The 24,787-nt window shown below is 44.0% G+C and overlaps 1 protein-coding gene across 1 annotated transcript; it reads right to left on the reverse strand.

Annotated features, from left to right (window-relative positions):
- Window positions 1–8,140: 8,140 nt before the first annotated feature.
- Erp27 (endoplasmic reticulum protein 27) lies at window positions 8,141–23,815 on the reverse strand. Its single transcript, XM_059256977.1, has 7 exons — window positions 23,722–23,815; window positions 23,443–23,543; window positions 21,442–21,579; window positions 13,565–13,681; window positions 10,777–10,902; window positions 8,647–8,844; window positions 8,141–8,185 (listed from the first exon to the last, which is right to left on the reverse strand). The coding sequence occupies exons 1-7, from the start codon at window positions 23,813–23,815 to the stop codon at window positions 8,141–8,143; spliced, it is 819 nt and encodes a 272-aa protein (XP_059112960.1).
- Between the last annotated feature and the right edge of the window lie 972 nt (window positions 23,816–24,787).

Consider the following 24,787-nt stretch of genomic DNA (forward strand, 5'->3'; position numbering starts at 1 on the left):
CTCAGAGGTTCGATCTTTCTATAGGAAAGAAGAAACAGGGAGGTTAACCACAGGATTTTGAGTATCTTTATTTAAGGGGTGTGTTCCTTAGGAACACACTCAGGAATTTACAGAGGAACATGAGAGGTTGAGATAAGTTCCACACACACAACAGTCTTTGCTGTGGTTTGGATTCTGTTCTGTTTGATGATTAAGATCTGTTGTTACTAATACATGCCCTTTCCCAAATATGCCTTCTGGGATCCTGTTGGTGGTTATCACAGCTTCCCATATACATTCCTCAGGCATCAAAGCACAGGCATCTTTTAATTTTAGTCCCGAAACTTCTCTCTCTGCTCAGAAGTTGGAAACATTGTGCTTAAGCAGACATTTTGAAAGCTATGCATTAAGTGACTTAACTTTTTGGAAAATGCCCGCACTAAGAAACCAAGCTGTGATTAAAATCACCCAGTTTGAGGAGGGACGACTTTCTCCTGGAGGCATCCCGGGAAAACTTGGGCATTCTCTAATCTGGCAAATCAGAATGAAAGGTGGAAGTGGAGAGTTATAACCGGATGACATTTCTCAGAAGATAGCTTTAGTAAATTAACATTCTAGCACATGGTCTGGCTAGCTTAGTTCCGTCCAGATGGGCCTTGCTGAGGCCATTCCCCACAATTACCAGCTGGATCAGAGAGGGCAACAATTCCTGACCCTCTTACTCCCACTTTCTAAATCAACAACACCTCGGGCAGTTCTTGCATTTCACAATTGTGTAAGTGCCTTACCACAAACCACCCTGCCCTTCCACAAACACCTCCCACTTCCACGGCTGACTGACAGCCTCTTTCCTGCTCCAGCTCTGCTGTGTCATGAGTGGTGTTCACAAGAAGTATGCGAGGTAAATAGAATGAAGTCAGTCTAAGAGAGGGGTCACATCCGAGGAGTTAGATCACAGGCATCAATTTCTCGTTTTCACTGTCATGTGCTTGCCAAAGTGTGGTAGAGTGGAGGTTACACATCACTCAGGTAATCTCTTTGGGACCAATATGATTCTAATGGTGGTAGAAATTGCAGGAAAAGCCAGAACCTTTTATGTACTGTTCAGTGTGTATCTATTTCCTCTCAGATACTTCCATTCCTAAGTACTCTCCTCTGTGTTCAGCCATGATGTTATCTCAACATACTGGAAGCTTTGCTCCATGTAACTACCTGGAGCTGCTGTGAGGGCTTAAGTTATGTTTTACGTTTTAAGTACTGTGCTTATAAATGTTTTATATTTATTTATATTTTGTTTATAAATCAAAAATGCCTCTGACCGGTAAGCCCCATTTGCCCAAGGACAGATAACTTCCTAGACTGCTGAGGCTGCTAGGGCTGTTGTTCGTGGAAGATAATGAGTCACGTGCTTTCACTTCTGTAAACAAGGTTGGTTGCCCCAACTATACAGGATGTGCTTGATCACATGTAGGCGGGAGTTATGTAGGCAGGAAGTATGTCAGGATGTATGTTTGTCCCCATTGGACGAAGGCGGGAAGTATGTAGCCTCGTGGGTTTTGCCTTTATACACACCTGACTAACTCCTTTTAGGCCATTCTTTGGGAATCCTGGGTATGGACCTGGCCAGTGTCCATTGTCCTGGCCAGTATTTAATAAAGCTTGCTTCAAATTTGGCTCAAAAATTGTGGTAATGGTCTTATTCTCACCTGGTGTAATTAACACTACATCCTAGGGAGAGGAGATGGAGAGAAGCAGAGACAAAGGCTGCTGAGTTTTTAGGAGAAAGGAGGAAGAACGGGCCACTGTTGGGTAACCGTCAGCAGGAAGGGTGACATTCCAGAAGGGTCAGGAGCAGGAAGTGAATCAGGAAGTTGTTACTGACAACTCTTGGTATCCAAAGAAAGGATATTTAACAAATTATAAGAGACTTTAAGATATTTAGTTGGTATAACTTAGCATTATGGTCTGACTACAGCCAAATCTAACACCAATGCTTCCTAACCTGTAATTTCTGTTTGTCTCTGTTTTCTTTTTGCTATCTGTTGTCATTATCAAAATATATGACTACCTGTTGGTACATTAGAAATTCGAGCATACCTCAAAATTCAGATGACCAAGGAGAGAAGGGGGTGAAGTCAAGATGATGCTGTGTGGGGTTTCATCTATTCCCTCATTTATCATTACCTTGTGGTAGCTGGTCAATAAATGCGTGATGAAGGGCGTGGTGAGGGGGTGAAGACTCTCTTTCTGCCATTAGAGGTTTGCTCTAGTTCTTTTCTGTTCTTTTGTTTGCTTTTGGGGACATGGTCTTATGGTGTCTCCTGGATCCTAGATTGGCCTGGAACTCCTTAGACAGATGTGGATGATCTTGAACTTCAGATTCTTCTGTTTCCACCTCCTGAGTGTAGAGGTTAAAGGGGTGAGCCTTCATGCCTGATATATGTGGTGCTGGTGATCAAACCCAGGGTTAAAGGCATTTCATTCATGTTAGACTCCACTGATTAAACAACATCCCCAGCCCTACTCTGGTCCTTTCTATGATGATAACAAGATGCGTTTCTCTGCACAGTCAATGAGGTATTTCTATATTCTTTTAGAAATATTAAATAAACTCATCCTGTCCTTGGGAGTTGCATGGCATCTACCTGTGGTGATCAGTATTGAGGTAATAAGGCCTGGTCCCCATTTTCCAACTTGGGATAGTTCTACAAGACACCATAGCATAAAGATCCCCATAGGACAGTCTAAGACATTGTTATGTTTTCCTTTGGTCCAGTCCTGCTTCCATTTCATTAAAACTCCCAGGAGCTTCTCCCAGTAAACCTCCTGCAAGGGAATTTCATCTCTTACCCTTCTCCTGGGCAGTATGAGCTGCAGTCTAAGCTGTTTGTTATTGTTGAAATTCTTACTTCACCACAGCCTGAATGGTGTCAAATATGTTCTGCTTCTCTTCCTTGAACCTAGGCTGGCTCTATGTCACCATATCGAGACCACTGGGTCTAATGTAGAAATTGAATCATGCCATGAAGACGTGAGTAATTATTTGGAGAGTTAAATATTAATGTGCAGCTTCCACACAACTTTTTATATCCTACAAAAGTGGCCTGACCCTGCCCAGCTCTTCTCTCCCCCACACCTTCCCACCATGACTCGACCTTTCCGTGGTCAAGTTCACTATAATACTGAAGTCTGGTTCCATAATAGGAAATGATTTATCTTACAGTTTGAAGAGGGCTAAATGTTTCATATTTGTAGATATGCTTTTAAAATTCATTTATTTCTTTGATTTTTTTTTCCTATGGTTCTTTTTCTCCAGGGGCTCAGATCCCCAAAGACCCTGGAGCTTAGCCCCGACCTTTTCATATTCTCCATGTTTCCATCTCTCCACGCAAAGTCTATTCAGCTAGGAACCCGGGGTCAGGTCCATCCCACTTCCTGTTTCCTTTTTTCTTAAGAGACCTGGTATTTTTAGAAAGGTGAAACAAACAGGGTTGGCTCCAAGTTCAGCTGTGAAATGTGATTTGTCCGTGGGGAGCCTTCTCCCTTTTCTGGTGGATTTCTCACTGTGGCTCCTCCTCCATCCCTGGAGACTCCTTGGACCATTGCTCACTTCCTGTTCCTTGCTCCCCACAGCATACCTCTTCTCCTTTCTCCAGCTTTCTCTGTCCTGCTGATCTCTGTCGTGGCCCAGACACAGTCTGAAGGCTTCTGTATTCCACTACAACAGAAAGTTCTCTGCTCAACGGCTCTTCATCCAAGGCCAAGCTTACTCCCCTCCTTCAAGAGGCAACCTTGCTTGGCACCTTCATAGTTAGTTAATAAATATTTAAATGAATGACTGAGTACATGAATAAATGACACTTTCTCATACTGTACAACACCCATCCTCTCCTTCATCTACCCAAACATCTGTATTAATACAGATTTCATGGACACAGCCTTCCTTTGAGGCACAGCTCAATGAGGTGAGCTGGGAGAGGTGCTCTACAGCAAGTGAATGATAGGATAATTTATAACTTTGACTCCTGAGACCTCACTGGCCCTAGAAAATCTCCCCTTCCTAAAAACCTGAGTAGGCAGAGAGACCAAGAACAATGCGTTTTAAATCTAACCTGATTGTGTGACCTGATCTGAGCATAGGATAATGTATAATATAGTTTATCCCAAGTCCTTTATAATATCCTACTGTTGTACTGGGCTCTTCTCTCTGGGGAAGTGTGATGGCTATTTCTTTGTTGTCATCTTGACTACATGAGAGATTCCTTGCTTGATTTGAAGTGGCTGAATCTACTTCTAGTCTGGACCTGTGAGGTAGGAAGTCACACATCTATGAGCCAGATCTTGAGTAGGAAAGGCACATGTCTTTAATTTGATTCTTGAAGTGGGAAGATGCACCTTTAGTCTGGGCCATATCTGCTGGAAGCCTATAGGGACATGGAAGAAAGATTTTGTTCTTTGACTGCTTGCTCATGCCTTGGCTAGCAAATCCATTCCTTCACTGGCAATAGGACTTACTTCTTCAGGGTTCCAGTATCTACTGAAGACCAGCTGAGACATCCAGCCTCATGGATGGAGCAACTTCTAGATTCTTGGACTTTCTGTTCATAGCCTGCCACTGTTGGATTAGTTGGACCATAGCCTGTAAGTGATTCTTATACACCTCCTTTATATATATTCTGTAAGTTCTGCTACTCCTGAGAACCCTGACTAATACAGAGAATTATCTGTGGATTCCAGGATTGCTAAGGTTGAACTCATGCACCTACCTAAAACTATTGTTTTGGTTTAGAAAGTACCATGTTTGGTAAAACCATTTCTTTTCCTCTGGATCCTAGAAATATCTTCTGAAGTTTCAGGGAATTCCACAATAATGTACATGAGATTAGCCTAAGTTTTCCTTCAGTTTGTGAGGTCTCTCTACTCCAATACCAGAGTCACTTGACTGCTTGGCAGGTGTCCTGCCCTCCTTAAGAGAGCAGCTACTGCCCTTGCTTCAACAAATCAGCTCGTACTTAAGTCTCTGTGTTTGTCTGAGGAGATGGATGACTCTGGAATCATGGAATCCAAAGGCACCAGGACTAACCAGTTTCTAGAGATATCAAACAAGTCACCTGCTATTCATGTTTCAGATGCAAACTAACTCATAGAGAGTCCTTACCCCACCTACCATCCTGATGAGATCTTATGTTCTAACCACCATACGGTTGTCCTACTCACCCCAGAGCCAAGCTCTAGACATCTAAGGACAGTCCCCTGTGCCTGTGAGCCTGGGCATACTATTCAACTCAGCTTTTTACCCTCCTTCGCCCTCACCCTTCCTAGGCAATTCTTCCTCATGGGAAGCACTGTGAAGGCTTTTGCCCACACCTCCCTGTTGCTCACACTGCCACCCAAGTGCTGGAGGGGCTTCCCTTGCATACCTTCCCCCACGGCATAGTCAGCTTTTATTTCTTGCAAACGCTGCATAACCAATAATCTTAACACTGGCAGTTGTTTTCTGACCTGGTGGCCTCACTATGCTGAGTAATAACGAAAGGGAGTTAGAGACAGTTATCTCCAGAATTTTCCTTTGGGAAGGCTCATTCATTTAAGGAAGTCAGTAATGAGCCTTTCTGTTTCCATAAGCTGTGACAATTGGAGAAGTGACATGATGTGTCAGGGTTTCCAGACTTTCCTTGATATGTATCATCACTCTGGAATCTCAAAACATCATATAAAAACTATTTTATTATCCTCAACAAGCTTTAAATTAACCTTCAGAGACAAAAAATGGTTCTCCCAAGCTGGGCGGTGGTGGCACACACCTTTAATCCCAGCACTTGGGAGGCAGAGGCAGGCGGGTCTTGAGTTTGAGGCTGGCCAACTGGTTACACAGGTAGAGAACCACAAAGACTTCAAACAAACACACAAATAACTCAAGTCTCTTCTCTCTAAAGGAATTTCGTTCTCTGGTCTTGAGTCCTGAGAGCTACAAAGAGCAGGATCAGCACTGACAAAGACATGGAGAATTCCTGGCCATTTTGAAGAACCATGAGCTCATGAGGAATAATTCATTTCAACACTACAAATCCACAAACATAAGCATACAAGATAATATCTGATAAAATTGCTACAAAACACCATCAACCAGCAAAATAAACTGGATTTTGTTAATATCTATGGAGGCTGTGTTGACTGTCAGCATGTGATGGAGGGTATGTTAGGATAAAAATGGTAAAATTAACCCATTATTAAATATAATATAATTTGGGGGCTTTACTAAAGCTTGAAGTACTACTATTTTAGGCAAGAAAGAGGGAAAGTTGAGGAAAAGGGAAGAGTGAAAATGATCAATTGATAAATACATTGGAAATGAAAATGGTAAAAGGTTGGATTGTATGGAAGACTGGACACCATGTAAATGGGCTTAAAAGCAACCAGGAGATGGCCTGAGAGTGTGGCTAAGTGGTAGAGCACTCACCTCGCATGCGCAAGGCCCTAGGTTCAATTCCTAAGAGCACCAAAAAGGAAAAAAACAACAAAAAAACCCCATGAAGTTGAAGGGGCACTTAGGTCAGTGTTTCTCAATCTGTGGGTCGCGACCCCAACAAGAGTGTGCAATGACTCTTTCACAGGAGTCGCATATCAGATATCCTGCACATCAGATATTTATGTTATGATTCATAACAATAGCAAAATTACAGTTATGAAGTAGCAACAAAAATAATTTTACAGTTGGGGGTAATTACAACATGAGGAACTGTATTAAAGGGTCACAACCTTTGGAAGGTTGAGAACCACTGCCTTCGTGGTGTTAGGAATTTTCACAGTTGCAGGAAAAGGCATCCTGAGGGTCTGGGAAACCTCACTCAGCAGGGGATCATCCGACAGAAATAATTCCTCAGTGGAAATGTCAAAATGTCAAAATGTCCAGGAAGCATTCTGGGATGAGCCTGTTGCGTGCTCCTGTGACTGTGCAGCCCTGGGATGGACCCGGTGACCCCTCAAGCTCCTGGTTCCTGTGTTACTGCAAGAGCTGCTTTCACAGTCTCCGTTCCAGCCACTGACCACGCCCAGGGGCCATGGGGTTAGCCCACAGAGAGGAACAAGCAACCCTTTCACTCCTTGTCCCTTGCTTGGAGCTTTCTTTCTGCTCATCTGTGGTTTTTCAGCTCTTCAGCACTTAGACCCTTTTCTTTAGAGCCAAGGACCTGGAGGGGGCGGGAAGGCTGTGACAATGTAGCATCTGTGTGTCGACAGTAACAGCCTGTGGGCCAGCCCAGTCAAACTCCCCTGCCTCCCGCGGGCTGGACCGCACACCTTACTGGCAGTAACCGTGGTAAGTCCCAGCGTGCCCTGGCGCCAAATGCCCCCAACTTCTTTCTTTCCCTCACCTTTTACCTAATTGACTCCCTGGCTCCTTTGCCACATTTGTATCAGTCCTCACGCAGGATGGTTGGGATCTCACCCACACAGGGAACAACATATCAGTGGGTCATGACCTAAAAGGAAACAGCCCTGGAGGGCGGGGCATGTACTGCTGAGCTGGGCAGCTGGGTTCCCTCCAAAGGGTTTGGCTTGCAGAGAGATGCCACTCTTCCTTTAACAGTCTTGGATTTTATTTATTCCACGGGTTGCTGATTTACATGGGGAGCTGCAATCACTAAATGAGTGTAGCTTTTGACATGCTCTGTTTCTGACGTGTTCAGAAACTTGGAGACATCGTCGAACTTTTGGAGAGAAATAAACCCAAAACATGTTTTTGTTCTTGGCCCCAAGTCAGAGAAGGATATGTGCTTATGAAGGAGGGTGAGGTTTCTATCCTCGGATGACCCCAAAGGAAAAGGAACTACTGTGTGAGCCGTGTGCCGGGTACCAATTAAAATGTCAGTGACGCACCGGAACAGCCTCTCTCTAGGAATGCTCCTCCTTCACAGAGATGCCCAGTTTCTGAAGGCCCTCTTCCTCAGTACTCACTCATGTGGGAATCTAGGCTGTGTGAGAGAGGATGGGAAGTTGAAAACAAAAGAGGCAAGAAAGGGAGCCGTTCAGACACAAAGGGAGCGTGGCCATCCTCCCGCCCCTTGTTAGAACACCGGATGGGATGACCGTGTTTACTGCTGCAGAGATTCGAACTGCTCCTTTTTATTCAGCACGGAATAGACACATGTACCAGGGAGCCTCAGAGCTCCTCCTTCCCAGCATCTTCTTCTGCTTTGTGATCTCTCTGAAAAACACAATGATGCTGAACTTAGAGAGCAGACTTGATTACTCTTGAAAAAAACCTTAAGTCCACCTTTACTTTGAACTGCTGAGCCCTTCTGTTGTTGATGCTGTTTTTGTTTTGTTTTGTTATGTTTTGTTTTGTTTTTTGAAGAGGTCTCACTATGCAGCTTGGGCTGGACTTAAACTTATTATGTACCCCAAGCTGGATTCACTGTGGCAGTCTACCCACCTCAGTCTCCAGAGTACCTGGCATGAACCACACCACACCTCATGCATGAGCTCTTTATATAGGATTTAGGTTATTTCCCATTGGTCCCTGAATAGAAAATGGAGAAATCCCAAGTCCAGTTTTCGTATACCAACCCTTTGCAAATGACTGTCTCTAGCTAATGGTGTCCCGTTAGCTATCTGTTCAAAGTCACCCTGCTCTGAAAGGAAATGCACTGGAAGCCCCACACTCACCAGCAGCGTCCCCTTTTGGAATCCATCACAGAAGTCTCGGACTTTCTCCACGGTAACTTCTGTGATGGGCAGTGTGTCCCACTTGTCATCCACAGTTTCATAAATGGCCAAAGCCGGCAGCTGAGACTCCTTCAGTTTGAAATAGGAGATCACCTTTCTGTTTTCCCCTCTGCCGCTGTCCACCAGAACAAAGAGGATCTGTAGATGGGAAGGGGTTAAAGGAAAAGGTCCTGCTGAGGGCCCGGGGACAAAGAGATTCTAGTAATCTCTGTCAATACACAGGTTGAATTCATGGTCTGCATCACGTAATTTTAGTCTAAGTTAAAGCCTGTATGATGGAGCACACTTGTAATTCTAGCACCTGGGAGGCAGAGGTAGGAGGACCAGGAGTTCAAAGTCACATTTAATTACAGCCAGTCAGCAAGTTTGAGGCTAGCCTGGGCTATATAAGAACAACCCCCTTCCAACACATCTTGATTAAATTTAAATGAATTTGAAATTTATTTTTGTTGCTTTGTTATTTTATCCCTCTAGTCAAATTTAACTACAAGAATTTTAGCCAGTTGTGGTGGCACACCCATAGGATTTGCTGAAGAAAGAGGAAGCAGGAGGATCATGAGTTCAAGGCCAGCCTTAGCTACATATTTTTGACTGGGCACAGTGGTGCATGCTTTTAATCCCAGCACTTGGGAGTCAGAGGCAGGTCAGTCTCTGTGAGTTTGAGGCCAGCCTAGTCTACAAAGCAAATTCCAGGACAGCCAGGGCTGTTGCAAAGAGAAACCCTGTCTAGAGAAAGCAAACCAAACTAAATCAAACCAAACCAAAACAAACCAAAACAAACAAAGAAACAAAAACAAAAAAATTAAAAAATTGGAATTTGGGGTTGGAGAGATGGCTTAGAGGTTAAGAATTAGGCTCTTAGCATACCAAACCAGGTAGTTCAAAACCCCCTAAAACTCTAGCTTCAGGAGATCCAACACTCTTACAGTCTCTCTGGGCATTTTTACACCCCCCACCCCCTCTGCCCCCTATTAAAGATAAAGACAATCTTTTAAAAAAGAATTTGGACTTTGAAGACATATTGATGATTCCCTAAGCAACAAAGTATAGCCTAATGATTAAAGGCAGAGAATGAGGTTAATTCTGCATCTGTCTTCTTAGCTGTGTTGATTTGCAACTTAGTCTCTCTGAGACTCAGTTTTCTTATTTGTAAAATTTCCTGGTGAGGGCAGAGAAGAAACGAGATGTTACCTTTAGTAATTGTGGTACATAGTAAGAACCCCCACCACAGTGGCTCCCCAGAGTCAGGGATAGTGCTCTTTCTTGCTCTATGTACCAACTTTGAATATAGCAGCTGGTAACAAAACAAAACCACTGTACTAATATGTGACAGTGAAAGCTCTTTGAAGCACATGGATTGTTTACTTCTGGAATTCGCCATTTATTACTTTGAGCCCATGGGTGAGTGGGTAACTGAAATGTAGAAAATGAGACCATAATGAGCTGGGGAGGGGAGGAGGGGATGGGGGGGCTGTTTATTAAGTCAAGTCTACCCAAAGTGGAAATCCTTGTGGTCTTCTGAGCAGAGGATTGCCTGTATTCAGGAACACTCAGTGCTCCCCATGCCAGGGGACCAGTCCTCCCCAAGACAGCTTATGTGATGGCTTTCATTAGAAAGGCGTCTGGTTGACTTCTGCAATGCAGGGGTAGATGAGCATGGCTGTCTCAGAGACCTCAAGCAGAACTGCACCCAGGAGGGAGGGAGGCAGATACGGGATCATGGTGCACTTGAGGTAGGCACCAGGTGTTTTGTAGGTACTCATGTGGGGAGTAGTCCCTGCTGTCTGTCCCAGCCTTCAGAGGGTATGATGAGTAAACAAATTCTGACTAGGTGATTTGGCTTCAGCACATTTATACTTACTGTCTCCTCACATCAGTGTCAAACAGACAGCCACATAGCCACTGGAGGGAAGACTGATTACTGGGGTCTTAATGTTGCAAAAGAAAGTTTCTTTAATTTCAATTTTTTTCACTTCTTGCCTCCCACTCCTTACTTCATACCCTTGAAGCCATACTATAGTCCTTCTCTCTGACGCCATCTTCCTCTGGTGGGGACCGTTCCCAACTCACCTGTCCCTGGAAGAGCTTAGCTGCCTTCTGGTATCTCAGCATACTCTCTTCATACGCTGGGGAAGCCTTGTTCATCATCAGGAGAAGATGAGTCTGAATCATAGTGCTAAATAAGCCAGCTGCAATCTGGAAAATTAAAATGTGTTATAGAAGAAGGATAGGAGAAGGGAGAAGGAGGGGGAAAGAGACAGAGAGAGAGAGAGAGAGATACAGAGAGACAGAGATATGCCAATGCAATGAACAGAATAATACAAAGGCAAATAACCTCTAAGATGCTCTTAAGTTTCACCACCTTAAATGTGATCAAAACACCTTGTATACTTGTATAGAATTATCAAATAGTAAATAAAAATATTTTTAACAAGTAAAATTAACTGGATATTGGAGAGATGGCTCATGGGTTAAGAGCACATTAATCCTTCTTGTAGAGGACATTCCAGCACCCATATGGTGCTGACAACTGTCTGTAACTTCAGTTCTGGAGGATCTGATACCCTTTTCTGGTACCCTCTGGCTCATGCATATATGTGGTGCACATACATTTACTCAAGCACATATACACATACATAAAATAAATACTAATATCTTTTTTAAAAAAAGTACAATCATTTGGGGGCTGGGGAGACAGCTCATGGGCTAAGATCCTGTACTATCCTTGCACAGGACCTAAGTTCAGCTTCTAACACCCATGCTGGGTGGCTCACAACTGGCTTTAATTCCAGCTTCAGGGGATTTGACACCCTCTTCTGGCTTCTGCAGGCACCTGCATGCATATGGTGCACATACCACCAAAGAGATAAACAACATGCATATAGTTAAAAATAATGAAAATATATCTTAAAACTGGGTACAACCATCCAGTTTTTGGTAGCTGTGTAGATCCTCTGCCCCTCACTAAACATAACCAAACTGAGTAGCTAAGAGGACATTGTGGACTTGATGGAAAGTCCAAGGTTAGGCCATAAAATATATAACTCTTTGTTACACCCTTTATTCTGGGGGCAGCCAGTCCAGCACGAGGCTGTCAGGGAGCCCTAAGGATGGATTTATATGGTAACAGCAGCCCTAAGGATGGATTTATACAGCAGCAAGAGGAACAGGTTGCTGGCCACATGAGTGAACCTTCTTCCAACTAGTTTCTTCAGCACTGGTGGAGCCTGCAGATGACATCAGCCTGGCAAATGCCTGCAATCTGTCCAGAGACCCAGATGTCCAGAAACATCCAGGCACTCCATGCCTACTGGCTGACCCCAAGGAAGCGTGTGAGCTGGCCACAGAGGGACTGCAGCCAAGGCAAGTGTGGTCAGATGAAGTATTTCCTAAAGGCCTGGTGTTGGACTGCAACAACAGATTCAGTTTACATTAGGGACACGGGGTGGTAAATAATTGATTCTTCTTATAACAGCCTTTGTGGTTAGAGTAACAGATTCATGCTACTTAAGTTCAGAGTGGTGTCCACACTTGTAAAGCAGAGAGGATTCTTGGGAAGAGTGGAGAGACAAGAGCTAAGGAGTCAGAGGCAGAGCCATCTCTACAGAAGGAATGAGAGGGCAGAAGTAGCTGGTCTAATCTCATCAGACACAGCCTGGTTTGCACAGCAAAGCCACACGGAGTGTGTACACTAAATGTCCATGCAGGACCAGGGCATGGCTGTGACTTTCTGCCCAGTATTTCCAGTACAAATACTTGTAGCACATGGACAAAAAATAGCAGTTGTTGAGGGGGCAGCTCTCCAAATGAGAAGGGACTACTTCTGAGATGTGAAAGTCCTAATAAAAATTAAACATGCTTCTCTAAAGAGGTTCTTTCCTGGCTTTTTCTTGAAGTGTTTTGCTGTCCCTGATAATTTGAAATTTGAAAAAGACACAAAGCTACTTTGTAAGCTGAGAGCTGGGCTAGGTCTAAGAGCTCAGGAAGATGTATCTTTGCCCTACTTGGCTAACATCTAGGACACTATAACACCAGGGTCATGTGCACAGGAAACACTGGGCCATCTTTTCTGAGTTCACATGCACTTCTGTGGACACAACAGAGACAAGAGTCAGTCTCTAGGTAAAGAAAGCTATGATGATTACTCTTGAGTGTCAACTTGATTGGATTTAGAGACACCTAGGAGACACACTTCTGGTCATGTCTTGAGGGCATTTCCAGAGGGGTCTGAAGAGAGAAGAGCCACCACAAAGGTGGGCAGAACAAACCAAGGTAGAACAAACCAATAGGCTTCAGTCCTGGATAGAATAAAAAGTAAAACAAGGAGAAAGTGACCTGAGGACCAGTACCCATCTCTCTGCTTCTTGGCTATGGATGCACTGTGACCAGCTCTTTCACATTCCTGCCTACACACCTTCTCATTATGATGGACTGTGTCCCCTCAAACTGTGAGCCAAAACAAACCCCTCCTTACTTAAGTTGCTTTTGTAGCAGCAGCAAGAAAAGCAACGAATAAAAACAGCCTTCTTGGTCATAGCTTGAGAAAGGCCATTTAGCGACTGTCTCAGAGCCAATGACCTTCACAGAGCACACTCACACAGCAAGACTCCAGATTCCGAAGGTTCTGATCCAGGTACATTAGCTTTGCATTTTGGGCTTTTTTCTTACAAATTGTGGTATTGATCTGTTTCTCTCTTTGTTGAGTAGGAAAGGATGAACCGATCAATCTTAAAGGGTTAGTAAGGATATTAACATAAACAATGTGCCAGGTGTTCAGTGAGGGACAGTTACTAACAGTGGCAAGAACATCTCTGCTGTGGGGGCCAGGACCCTCCATCACACAGGGGTCAGTGTTTACCAGAGGGCTGTATTCCGTCACCCAGTGGAGGTTGTTCATCTGAATGAAACGGCTCAGCTTGGCGGCATCTAAGTTCTCAATGTCTTCAGCATCCAAATGCAATTTTTCGTTATCAACCTGGAGAAAGGAAACAAGATGCAGTGAAGGGCCGAGCGCCCCCTGCAGCATCTCTGAGATCGTTGGTAAATGACATCTGATGATGAGGATGTGATGGGCACTGAACACAGCTCCAAAGACAGGAAGTAAGTTTCCTACCCTCGGGGGCATTTTTCTCTACTCGTCTCTTAAGGGCTATTTTTGTGTAATATAGTTCACTGATATATTAAATTATGCATTTTCCACAGTGCAGCTGTTCTTAATTCCATTTTCTTAACCTCTGGCTTATTTTTCACTTAGTTACTTCCCATTCTTCCTTCTTTTCTTCCTTTGGTTGGGAAGTTGTTCAAGATTTGTTTATCCCTTTAAAGACTGCCATTATGTAACACATAGCTTTTAAGTTACGAGACTCTAATATTAGTTGGCATTTACATCTCCCCGTTGAACATTAGAACATATATACAAAGATAGAAAACTAAAAAAAAAACTTAAAAGATTATCTTAAGCAAATTAAACTTATGAAATAATAAATGTCAAAGTATAGAAATGTACTTTTAATTAGAATATTTTGGGGGAAAAATCACCCAAATCACTGGATATTTTAAAACGTGAAGTACTGGCTGTTAATATAGCTCAGTGGTAGAGCATGTGCTTGCTTAGTATGTATGAGCTCCTACATTCAATTCCCAGCAGCAAACACACAGAAATGGGGCTGGAGATGGGTAGACCAGTTGGTAGAAGGCTTGCCCAGCTTGCAGGAAGCCCTTGGTCTGATCTCCAGCGCTATAGAAAATGGACATGTTGATTCTTGTAACCCCAGCATTCTGGAAGGAGAGGCAGGATGATCAGAAACTCAAGGTACCGATGCTGCTCAGTGAGACTGAAGTGGGTAAAGCCACCCGGTACACATGCAATTGTGTTAAAATCCAAAACACTCAGTAGGAACATTGAGAAAAAGATGTACGACCAACAGAAAAAGTCTCCACGGACCTCGTTCAGCTTTATATTCCCACTATTCTTACCAAACCATTAAATAAGTAGAAGGCTGCTGTGGTGGTTCATGTCTTTAATCCCAGTACTTAGAAGACCAGGCAGGAGGATTGCCAGGAGTTCAAGGCAGTCTGGGCTATGAGTTCCATGAGTTCAACTACATGGGAAGTTGTAGGCCCTCCTGGGCAATAGAACAAGACCTTGTCTTAAAGAAACAGAACACAAACAGGGGTTTAGAGAGTGGTTAAGGGAACTTGCTACTCTTTCAGAGGGTCTGAATTCAGCTCTCAGTACCCCCGGTTGGGTGACCCTCAACAGTTTATAAGTCCAGCTCCAAGGAGATCGGGCACTCTGCTGATTCTGCTAGCACCTGTTCTCATGGGCACGTATCCACACACAGACACAGACAAAGACACAGACATACGGACATATTCACAAAGACAGGCAGACAGACAGACAGATACACACACACACACAGGGAAGGAGGAGGGAGGGGAAGAGAGAGAGAGAGAGAGAGAGAGAGAGAGAGAGAGAGAGAGAGAGAGGAGGGAGGAGGGAGGGAGGGAGGGAGAGAGAGCTGTTCTCTTGCATCTTCTCTACTGCTTTTGGAGGAGCTTGCCAGCTGGCACAATATGTCACACTTAGGACTTTGCTATTGCAAACACTCAAATCATCATCATCATAATAATCAAGGCCCTCTTAATACTGAGTGTGTCCAAATGCTTGAAGATTATTTTTCTAGGACACAGACGCCTGGCTCCTGTGTGCAGGAGGCCCCGCCCTCCCGCCGGTTTCCAGGCAGTTCCTCAGGTTTCCCAGAATTGGAGAACTGAAGCGCCAAGAACTCCAGGTGGATTTCTGGACTCAGGAAGGCAGAGGAAGGACAAGGGTGTGCAGCAGGGGTAAAGTTCCTTCCCTGGGCAGTGAGAGCGCTTTGGAAAACCGCCCCCTCCCTGGTGTGCAGCAGGGATAAAGTTCCTTCCTGGGTGGTGGGAGCACTTCGGTAAACCGCCCCCTCCCCTGCAGGCTCTCAAGTTCTTCCAAGGAAACATACCCGACTATTTCATTATTTCCTAAACTAATAAACTCAGGAGCGTTTGTGTGTAGGGCTCCTGGAGGCAAATCTTGAACAGGAAGTCTGCTTTCCGTCAAGGGGATCATTTGCATAATGCACTGGAGAGAAAGTTCTACCCCAGAACAAGACTTTGGGAACATTTTAGAAACATCTATTTTATGAGTGTTTGGAAGGAATTTTACTTAAGATATCCTCCTCAGGAACAGAGACTCCGAACGCGGAAAAGAGCACGCTGGAAGGGCCACAAGCTCAAGTGTTTTGGACACTGCGCATGTAGAGACCCCAGCGTGTTCTGTTCTTTGCTCTGAGGGTACTTCCTGGCATTCCTGCGAGCCCTCTAATGATCATTCAGAAAATGCATTAAAACCCAGTTTATTTATGTTCTCTCTTGTTTTATTTATTTATTTCAGACAGAATTTCATGAAGTGAGGCTCGTTATTGGTCTTCTATGTAACCAAAGATTAATCTGAATCATGAGACCCTCCCTGCTTCACCTCCCTAGTGTTGGAATTACAGGCATGTACCACCACGCCCTGTTCGTCTTAGTTTACACTACAGTCATAAAGCAACTTGAGTAGCACTGAGAAAGGATTTGTTCAACAATTCCCTCATGTCTCTGATTTTATATATGTATATATGATATAAATATGTATATATGATATAAATGCTCAGCTGCCATGTATTTTTACACACACACACACACACACACACACACACACACACACACGTATATACTTTTGTTTGTTTTGAGACAGTGTCTCCTGTAGCCCAGGATGGCTTTAAATTTGCTGTGTAGCTAAGGATGACCTTAACTCTGGTTCCTTCTGTCAGTCTCCTAAGGGGCAGCATTATAGGTGTGTACCACCATGCGCCGCTAAATGCATACTTTACAAAAGTGTTTTGATAATTTGACATGTTATTTTTCTCATTTACTAGTTTATTTGTACACATTCATTTCACAGGGGCCAAGACTGCATTTCTTGTTGGCTACTGAACTTGGTATTATGTAAAAATGTTACTTCCACGTGTTACTGGTTTTGGCAGAATGAAGGGGTCATGGAGAGAAACTGGGGGCTTGGCAATGTGGGACAAGGTTAAAGTCTCTGTAGAGAGGCCAGGAGGGGCTATATAGGTAGGGTTCTATTGCTGTGAAGAGACACCATGACCATGGCAACTCCTGTAAAGGAAAACATTTAATTGGGGCTGGCTTACAGTTTCAGAGGTTTAGTCCATTATCATCATGGTAGGAAGCATGGTGGTATGCTGGCAGACATGTGCTGGAGAAGGAGCTGAGAATTCTACATCTAGATGAGCAGGCAGTAGGAAGAGGATGCTACACTGGTTGTGGGTTGAACATCTAAATCACAAAGTCTGCCCCCAGTGACACACTTCCTCCAAGAAGGTCATACTTCCTAGTAGTGCCATTCCCTACGGGCCTATGGGGGCCATTTTTATTCAAACGACCACAGAGTCCCCTGGTGAAGATTCAGTCTCAGCTGCAGTGGAGACCCCAACGTATTTGAGATATCAGGACTGTGTGATGACTGCCAAGTACAGTGGTAGATGTGGAGAGGAGCCAGTTTGAGCCTCCCAGGCAAGCTATGTGTGACATGACTGACAGAGCCTGAGGAAACTGGAGCTTCCCAAGACCTCTGGAGTCTGGAAGATTGTGAGTCCCAGACACGGACAGTGTGTGACTGATATTGTTGAAGTCTGGTTTTCCTTTGATTTGATTGTGGCTGTGCTCCAGTTCCTACCTCTTGGAGTAGGAAAATATTTAACTTTTAAAATGTTTTTTTTTTCTTTTTAAACAGGAGCCCATAGACTTTGGAATATTAGAGGCACTTTGCTTATTTTAAGAGATTTTGAACTTTTAAAGAGACTAAAGTCTGGAAGTGTTTGAAATTGTAAAGACTGGGACTTTCAAAGCTCTTTATGCTTTATATTGTGATATTAATGTGAGATTTTGAGGATGAACAAGAACCAAAGGCGACAGTTGAAGAGTGATGTATTTGTGTGTCAAGTTGACAAGGAGTCAATTGTGTTGGTTAGTGTTTGTCAACCGGACACAAGCTAGAGTCAATTGGAAAGAAGACTCCTTAAGATTGGCCTACAGGTAAGACCGTTAGGCATTCTCTTGATTAATGATTGATGGTGGGGGGCCTAGGTCTCCATAGACAGTACCTCTGTGGTGGTATTTTACTTGTACTGAAATGTGTACAGGCTGGTGGGCTGAGTACATAAGAAAGCAAGCCGAGCAAGCCATGAAGAACAAGCCAGGAAGCAGCACTCCTCCATGGCCTCTGCTTCAGCTCCTGCCTCCAGGTTCCTGCCTTGAGCCTGCCCTGACTTCTCTCTGTGCTAGAGGGCAACCTGGGAGATGTAAGAAGAAGTAAACCCTTTCCTCCCCAAGTTAGTTTTGGTCTTAATGTTTCATCCGAGCAATAGAAACCCCAACGGTCCACAAACACATCTTTCACTGGCCTGATAATAATGAGTCAGTGTATTTTTACATAATTATTATTTCATCATACCTTTAACTATATTCTTACTGTTGCAAATAAAGTAACTTTAAATTCTGAAATTTTGCTACTAAACTATATAGTATCTAGATTAAATTCTGAGATATAATCCTGGGGTTTAATTAATACCAGGGCCTAAGGGAAGTGGTTTGTGATAAAGTTTTTGAAATGTAGACTTCAGAATGAGAAACACTAAATAAATACAACCTAGAAATGATAGAGATTTTCTTTGGGGGCTGGAGAAATGGCTCAGGCATTAAGAACGCTTGGGGCTCTTGCAGAGGACCTGAATTCAGATCTCAGCACCCATTGTAGGTGGTTCATAAGTGCCTATACCCCCAGCTCCAGTGGCTCCGACGCCCTCTTCTGGCTCTGCAGTACCCAAAAGAACATACAAATACATACAGATGCACACACACACAGAGACACGTGTAAATTTAAAAGAATTATTAAATTAGTTTTAAAAAGAATTTCCTTGAGTGCTTTAGAGAGCCGTTATAGCACAGTAGAAAGGGGAGGTTGAGCATGGAGTCAGGCAGTACTTGGCAGTTGTGAAACTTTGGAGAGTTCGCTCAATCTACTGGAACTTTAATTTTCTTATTGAAAATTCAGGGATAATATTCTTTCTTTTCTCTTTCCTTCCTTCCTTCCTTCCTTCCTTCCTTCCTTCCTTCCTTCCTTTCTTCCTTCCTTCTTTCTTTCTTTCTTTGTTGATTTTTTTTTTTTGAGACAAGGTTTCTCTGTGTAACAGCTCTGACTGTCCCAGAACTTAGTTTGCAGACCAGGCTGGCCTTGAACTCACAGAGATCCACCTGCCTGCCTCTGCCTCCTGAGTGCTGGGATTAAACGCGTGCACCCGCCACTGTCTGGCAGGATTATTATTCTTTTCTTCAAATTTTGTGAGAATTATAATAGTGCCTATCATAGATTAGATACAAACAGACACAGTCCTACACACAGAGACACATACAGGCAGATGGACAGACAGACAGACAGACATGAAAATAAACAAATTGTGGAAAACTGCAAATAATAAAATGTGGGTCTAAGTTAAAAGGAGGTCCCAGAAAGCTTGCAAACGGCTCATATTTCCCAATGTAAAATAAAATGGTCTCAATTTTTCTTTACTAAAGTTATTCTGACTCCTGAACAATGATCCTATTAAAATATGTCCCAAAGTTTGAAAACGTAAACCGAGAAAAAGTGTTTATGTAACAGCTGGCCTGAACAACCTCCAACCTTTCCCAGTGCTGCCAATGAAGTGGCACAAAACCAGCCTGTTTGTTTGCTGGCATGGCACATGAATTTTGTCCACCGAAGACCCAAGGCTTTGCTCAGAGCAGGGCTGTCACTAGTGGTCAACATAAAACAGATGCTGGGAAGGGTCTTAGAAGAGCCACCACCAGGGCTTCATAAAGAGTACATTGTGAGCAGAGTTCACGCTACGGTTAGGTCTGCTCAGCCCCTTTTTGTTGGGCTGACTTGGACTCCTGAACTCCCGGTCCTCCTGCCTCACACTCCTGAGTGCTGGAACCACAGGGCTGCATCACCAAGCTTGGCAGATCACCCTTTTTCTCATTTCTGTCACTGCTTCTCCACGGCAGACCCTTTCTACCTCATTAAGTTATGTATGTGGCCATTTTGCCTACATGTATGTGCACCATATGCGTGCCTAGTGTCTGAGGAGGTGAGAAGGAGTTGGATAACCTGGAACTAGAGTTGAGAGCTGCCAAATGGATGCTGAGAATCAAACCCTAGTCCTCTGCAAGAGCATTCAGTGCTCTTAACCTCTGGGCCACCTCTCCATCCCCCACAGACTCTCGATGAGTTTCACAGTCTATTTTGCTTAGCTAGCAGGAGTTATTGCTTCCCACATCTCTGTTTAATAATCCATCTTATTGTTTCCAAAATAATCTTGCTAAATCTCACTTCTGTCCACATTACTCTCCCAATCCAAATGCTTTGGGGAGCTTTCTGGTGCCAATTAAATTAAGTGTAAACCAGGACACTGGTACTGTGCTTTGAGCACAAATATGTTCTAATAAAACTTGCCTGTCTTATGTTCCTTTGCCTGTAACATGTGCTTTGGGATCCAGTCAAGTTGGCGTCACTGATTTCTAACTGCATTCCGTTTCCTCCTTTGACCATGATTCTCCATTAGAGTGGCCAACTTTACCATATACTTTCCAGTTTGTTTCTTTTGTATTATTTTTCTAAATTTCCACACTATTTTCATTCCCATAACATTTTACCTATAGTGATCTTTTCTAATTTTTTTTTCTTTTTTGAGACAGAGTTTCATTATGTAGCTCTGGCTGTCCTAGAACTCACTATGTAGACCAGGCTGGTCTCTAACCTCTTGCCTCCTAAGTGCTGAGGTTAAGGGTGTACAGCACATCACCCAGGTTTATAGTGATGTTTTCTAATAGTATATTGGTTATAATTTTTGCTACATTTTAAGTTCTATGAGAACAGAGAGTATATTGGATATTACTATTATCAGTACCTCACACACGAATTGTCTAGTAAAATGTTTGATAAACATAGGTCAGCTTCTCAACATATAAAATTATAAAATTGTGGGGCTTGGTAGTGTGCTTGCTTGGGACACATGAAGCCCTGGGTTTGGTTTCCCTGAGAGGCATAAATAGAGCATGATGGCACATGCCTGTAATTTCAGTATTTGGGAAGTGGAGGATCAGAAGTCTAAGATAATCCTCATCTATGTATCAAGGCCATCCTGAGCTACATGGAAACGTGTCACACACGCCTGTATTTATAAAACTCCTGTTTTTTTCTCTCTGTGTGTCTGTCTGCCTTGCCCCCCTGCCTCGTGTGTGTGTGTGTGTGTGTGTGTGTGTGTGTATAACTTCAGTGCTCAACATGACCGTAGAGATAATATAGCCATGCATTTCATTTTATAGATGTAAGAACTAAAGCTAGTAAACGCTAAATGGCTCACTGCCCCTCTGCCTGGTCAGGGACCTAGCCGTTGCATTAGTCCCACATCTTGGCTCTGCATTGCCATTCTCTGTACACCTCAGCCCAGCGCCTGTTTTCTAGTTGAATTGAGTCACTATCCTTGTCAGCAGTGTCCCCGAACTTGGCACCAGTGGTGGTGTTAAAGACGTAGGGTTCTTTCCTGCCTCACAAGGAAAAACTAGGAGTAGGCTGGAGCTGCCCACCCAGCTCACCTGTCGGAAGAGGCAGATGCTGTTTCTGGTGATGTTGTAGTGGGTCAGAAGTTCAGAACTGTTGCTGATTCCGAATGATATGTCTTGGAACTGTTGTGTCATGCTGCGGAATACGGACACTATAGGTATTTCTAAATCCTAAAAACAACAAAAAGAAACAAACAACAATGGAGAGAGAGAGAGAGAGAGAGAGAGAGAGAGAGAGAGAGAGAGAGAGAGAGGGAGAGGGAGAGAGAGAGAGAGAGAGAGAGAGAGAGAGACCCACAGGTCATTTGTGAGAGAAGAAACATGGCAGGCAAACGTGCTCATGCCAGCAGTTCCGGGTTTTAGTCTAGCAAATGAAAGTCATCCTTACACTTGCAGGCTACACTTGCAGCGGCGTTTTTGAGTTTCCCAGGCTGTGTGAGTTTATAGGTGATTATGAAAATTGTGTCTAAACCTGGGTTCTTTTGTGCAGCCCTACCATACAGCCTGAATTCTATGGTAGCTGAGGGAAGTCTTGGCGTCCAGAGGTCTTTGAAGTTGGGCTGTACAGTCACTCATACACCTAGGGAGGCAAATGTTTTGGGGACAATTTGTGGAGGAACAGGGCAATGCAAAATAAAGAAGCAGGTGCTTAGCATAGTCACTGGAAATGTGCAGAGGGCTGAGGATCAGGTTCTCTTCTTCCAGGGGTCCTCCAGTTTGTGCATGAAGGTACGTACTGGCCCATGCATCTACAGCATCCCAGGCATGCACTTAGGGACCCGAAAAGCCACTCATCAGTGGTGGCAGCTGTCCTCCCACAGACACTGGCCCTGTTTTCCGTGCTGTGTTAGGATGCTTGTCCACAGACGCTCCAGGTAGTCCGCCTGTTTTCCCTGCATCTCACTGAACTAAAGGGCATGTGCAAAGAGAAGGAAAGATTGCTATTCTTGCATTTGGGATCAACAAGACAGAGTTGGCAACTCGCTCTTTTGAAAGGAAGAGGGTTATTCACTTAGAAGTTGTGGATATTTGTTGGTTTGTAATCTGTACTTTTGAATAGAATCACTCAAGGACCCAATGGCGTCATCTGGTGGCTATTTATGTTACTCCACCCTTCTAGTCTTCCCTTTCTGCCCATCACCAAAACCCGTTTTCCTCTCCCATTAGCCCCCATTGCTATTTCCAGCCTTGTGCCCAGAATGGACAGGGTGATGTGAGTTAGAATCAAGGAAGGGAAGTATACAAGAAGGCCTGAGGTAAGAGAACAGGGACTGGGTTAGCTGTGAGGATTGCGAGGCGGTCTCAGCGGAGACAGAGGGAAAGCCTGGAATGAGACCCTCTTGTTTCCGGCTGTCTGTACTACCCAACAGCCACTGTGGAAGATGTCAGCGACCACTTCACCTTCCTCAGTGTTCAGAGAGGGTGAGAAAGATCAACAAGAGTCTACCTATTTGCTTTAGCACAGCCTGTGAAAAGTGTTTCCAAGTCATAAAAAATAGAGTTAGCCTATCCTTTTGGCTAGTCCCATTATGGTATATTCCCATTATCCCACTGCTCAGGAGGCTGAGGCAGGAGGATTGTGGGTTTGAGGGAAGCATGGGCTACATAGAGAGTTCCAGGCCAGCCTGAGTTATAAGACCTTATCTGAAATACATAATAAAAAATAAATTTAAACAGTGCATTTGCAATCACTTCCGCCTATTGACGGGGCACTACAGGTACAGGCTGAGGCTATTTAGGACAATGATGAGGTATGATGGAAGCTGACTTCCTGCAGACACTTTCTTTCAAAGTGCCCATAGATAAGGAAACACCGCCATGGGACTCAGAGATCCTGAAGCAGGTCCAAGGAAGAGCCGATGTAGAAAGCAGACTGTTTTGAAATGAAGGGGCCTCAGATGACCAGCTGAAGGCAGAATCTGAGCGTTCTTGCTTCTAAATCAACATCACTAGCCCAACAGGCCACTATCGTGGCTACCCTAAGGCAGAAAATGCCTGACCCTAGGGAATAGCAGGTAGGGTGTATGCGCAAACCTGGAAGAAGCCGATGATGGCCACTTCAGCGGCATTGATGAGTTCCTCAGTGGCTGAGATGTCTGTGAGCCATATGGGTTCCCGGGTAGTCTGGAGACCATCTGCAGTAAGAGGGGTAGATGCTTGGCAACACACGTCCTTACTCAGAAACTTCTGGAAAATTTTCTAGGTTTGAATGAAAATACCCAGAGTATTTTCATATTCCTCTCTCTTCTCTTTATGACATGCTTCCTTATGGAGCAACTGTCCACCCCCCCACCTTTTTTTTTTTTTTTTTACCTGAGGCTTCTTCAACATCTGCTGTAACTTCTGAGACCAGCCCACACAAGAGGATAAAAGAAAGGATTAGGCACCTGGACCTGGAGATTTTCATTGTTCTCCTGTTCCAACCCTAGATGTTGAGTTTGGGGGTGCCGATCCACGACAGCCTGATGTAGTGAAATGGCCGTGGGTTATTAGTGCTCTGGGAACTTTACAGCTGTCTCCAAGGGAACCTTCACCTTCTGTGATAAATGGGTCAAAGTGGCAGGGCTTTGGAACATATCCAACCAGAAGAAAGACAGGTTAGTTCATTTAAATAATAAAAATATATAAGTACTCTGTGTCTCTTATTGATTTTAAGTAGGAGGCTACAAATATAGCTGTGAGTTGATCCAGTGTCTCTCAACTTAGACTGTTGATGGAGGAGGTGAACACAAAAATCGATGATTTAAATATGAGACAGTGAGTGGTGAAATGTGGAAAATTCATGGGCTGTTGTGAGAGACAAAGAACGCTTGAGGCGATGAAGGGTTTGATGAAGGATCTCTGCCTGCAGGAGGTACAAGCAGAGTCCTGGGTGAATACGATTGTCCAGACATCAAAATGTGTGAAGGACACATATTGCCTTTATATGCCAAGACAAAATATTATAACTGACAAATGCAACTTAACAGAAGGCAGGATTTATTTTGGTTCCCAGTTTGAGGGTACAGTCAGTCATGGCAAGGAAGGCCATGTCGGTATGAGCGTGAGACAGCTGGTCACAATACATCTGCAGTCAGGAAGCAGAGATGGTGTTCAGCTCGTTCCTTATTTTACTCAGTCCAGGATCCCAGCATGGAGTGATGCTGTCCATGGGTAGAGTGAGTCTTCCCACCTCAATGGACCCGGTCTAGAAGCTCCCTCACAGATGTGCCTAGAGGCCTTTTCCCTGGGTGGTTCTAGACTCTGTCAAGCTGACAGTCAACATTAACAAGACATCTCATGGGAGGAATTAAAATCCAGACATGAAAATAGAAAGTGTGCATATATTGCTCACTGAGAATTACGGAAAGGAATAGAATGATAGATGCCGGGGCTATCT

The sequence above is a fragment of the Peromyscus eremicus genome, chromosome 3, assembly GCF_949786415.1.
Source record: "Peromyscus eremicus chromosome 3, PerEre_H2_v1, whole genome shotgun sequence".
Classification (NCBI taxonomy): Eukaryota; Metazoa; Chordata; class Mammalia; order Rodentia; family Cricetidae; genus Peromyscus; species Peromyscus eremicus.

Excerpts from the sequence above, each read along its gene's own strand:
- Erp27 (XM_059256977.1), bottom strand. The coding sequence starts at position 23,815 with ATGAAAATCTCCAGGTCCAGGTGCCTAATCCTTTCTTTTATCCTCTTG. Across the intron at positions 23,544-23,721 it reads AGATGTTGAAGAAGCCTCAG|ATGGTCTCCAGACTACCCGG; the intron begins GTAAAAAAAAAA and ends CTCTTACTGCAG. Across the intron at positions 8,186-8,646 it reads TCCAAAAGGGGACGCTGCTG|AGAGATCACAAAGCAGAAGA; the intron begins GTGAGTGTGGGG and ends TGTGTTTTTCAG.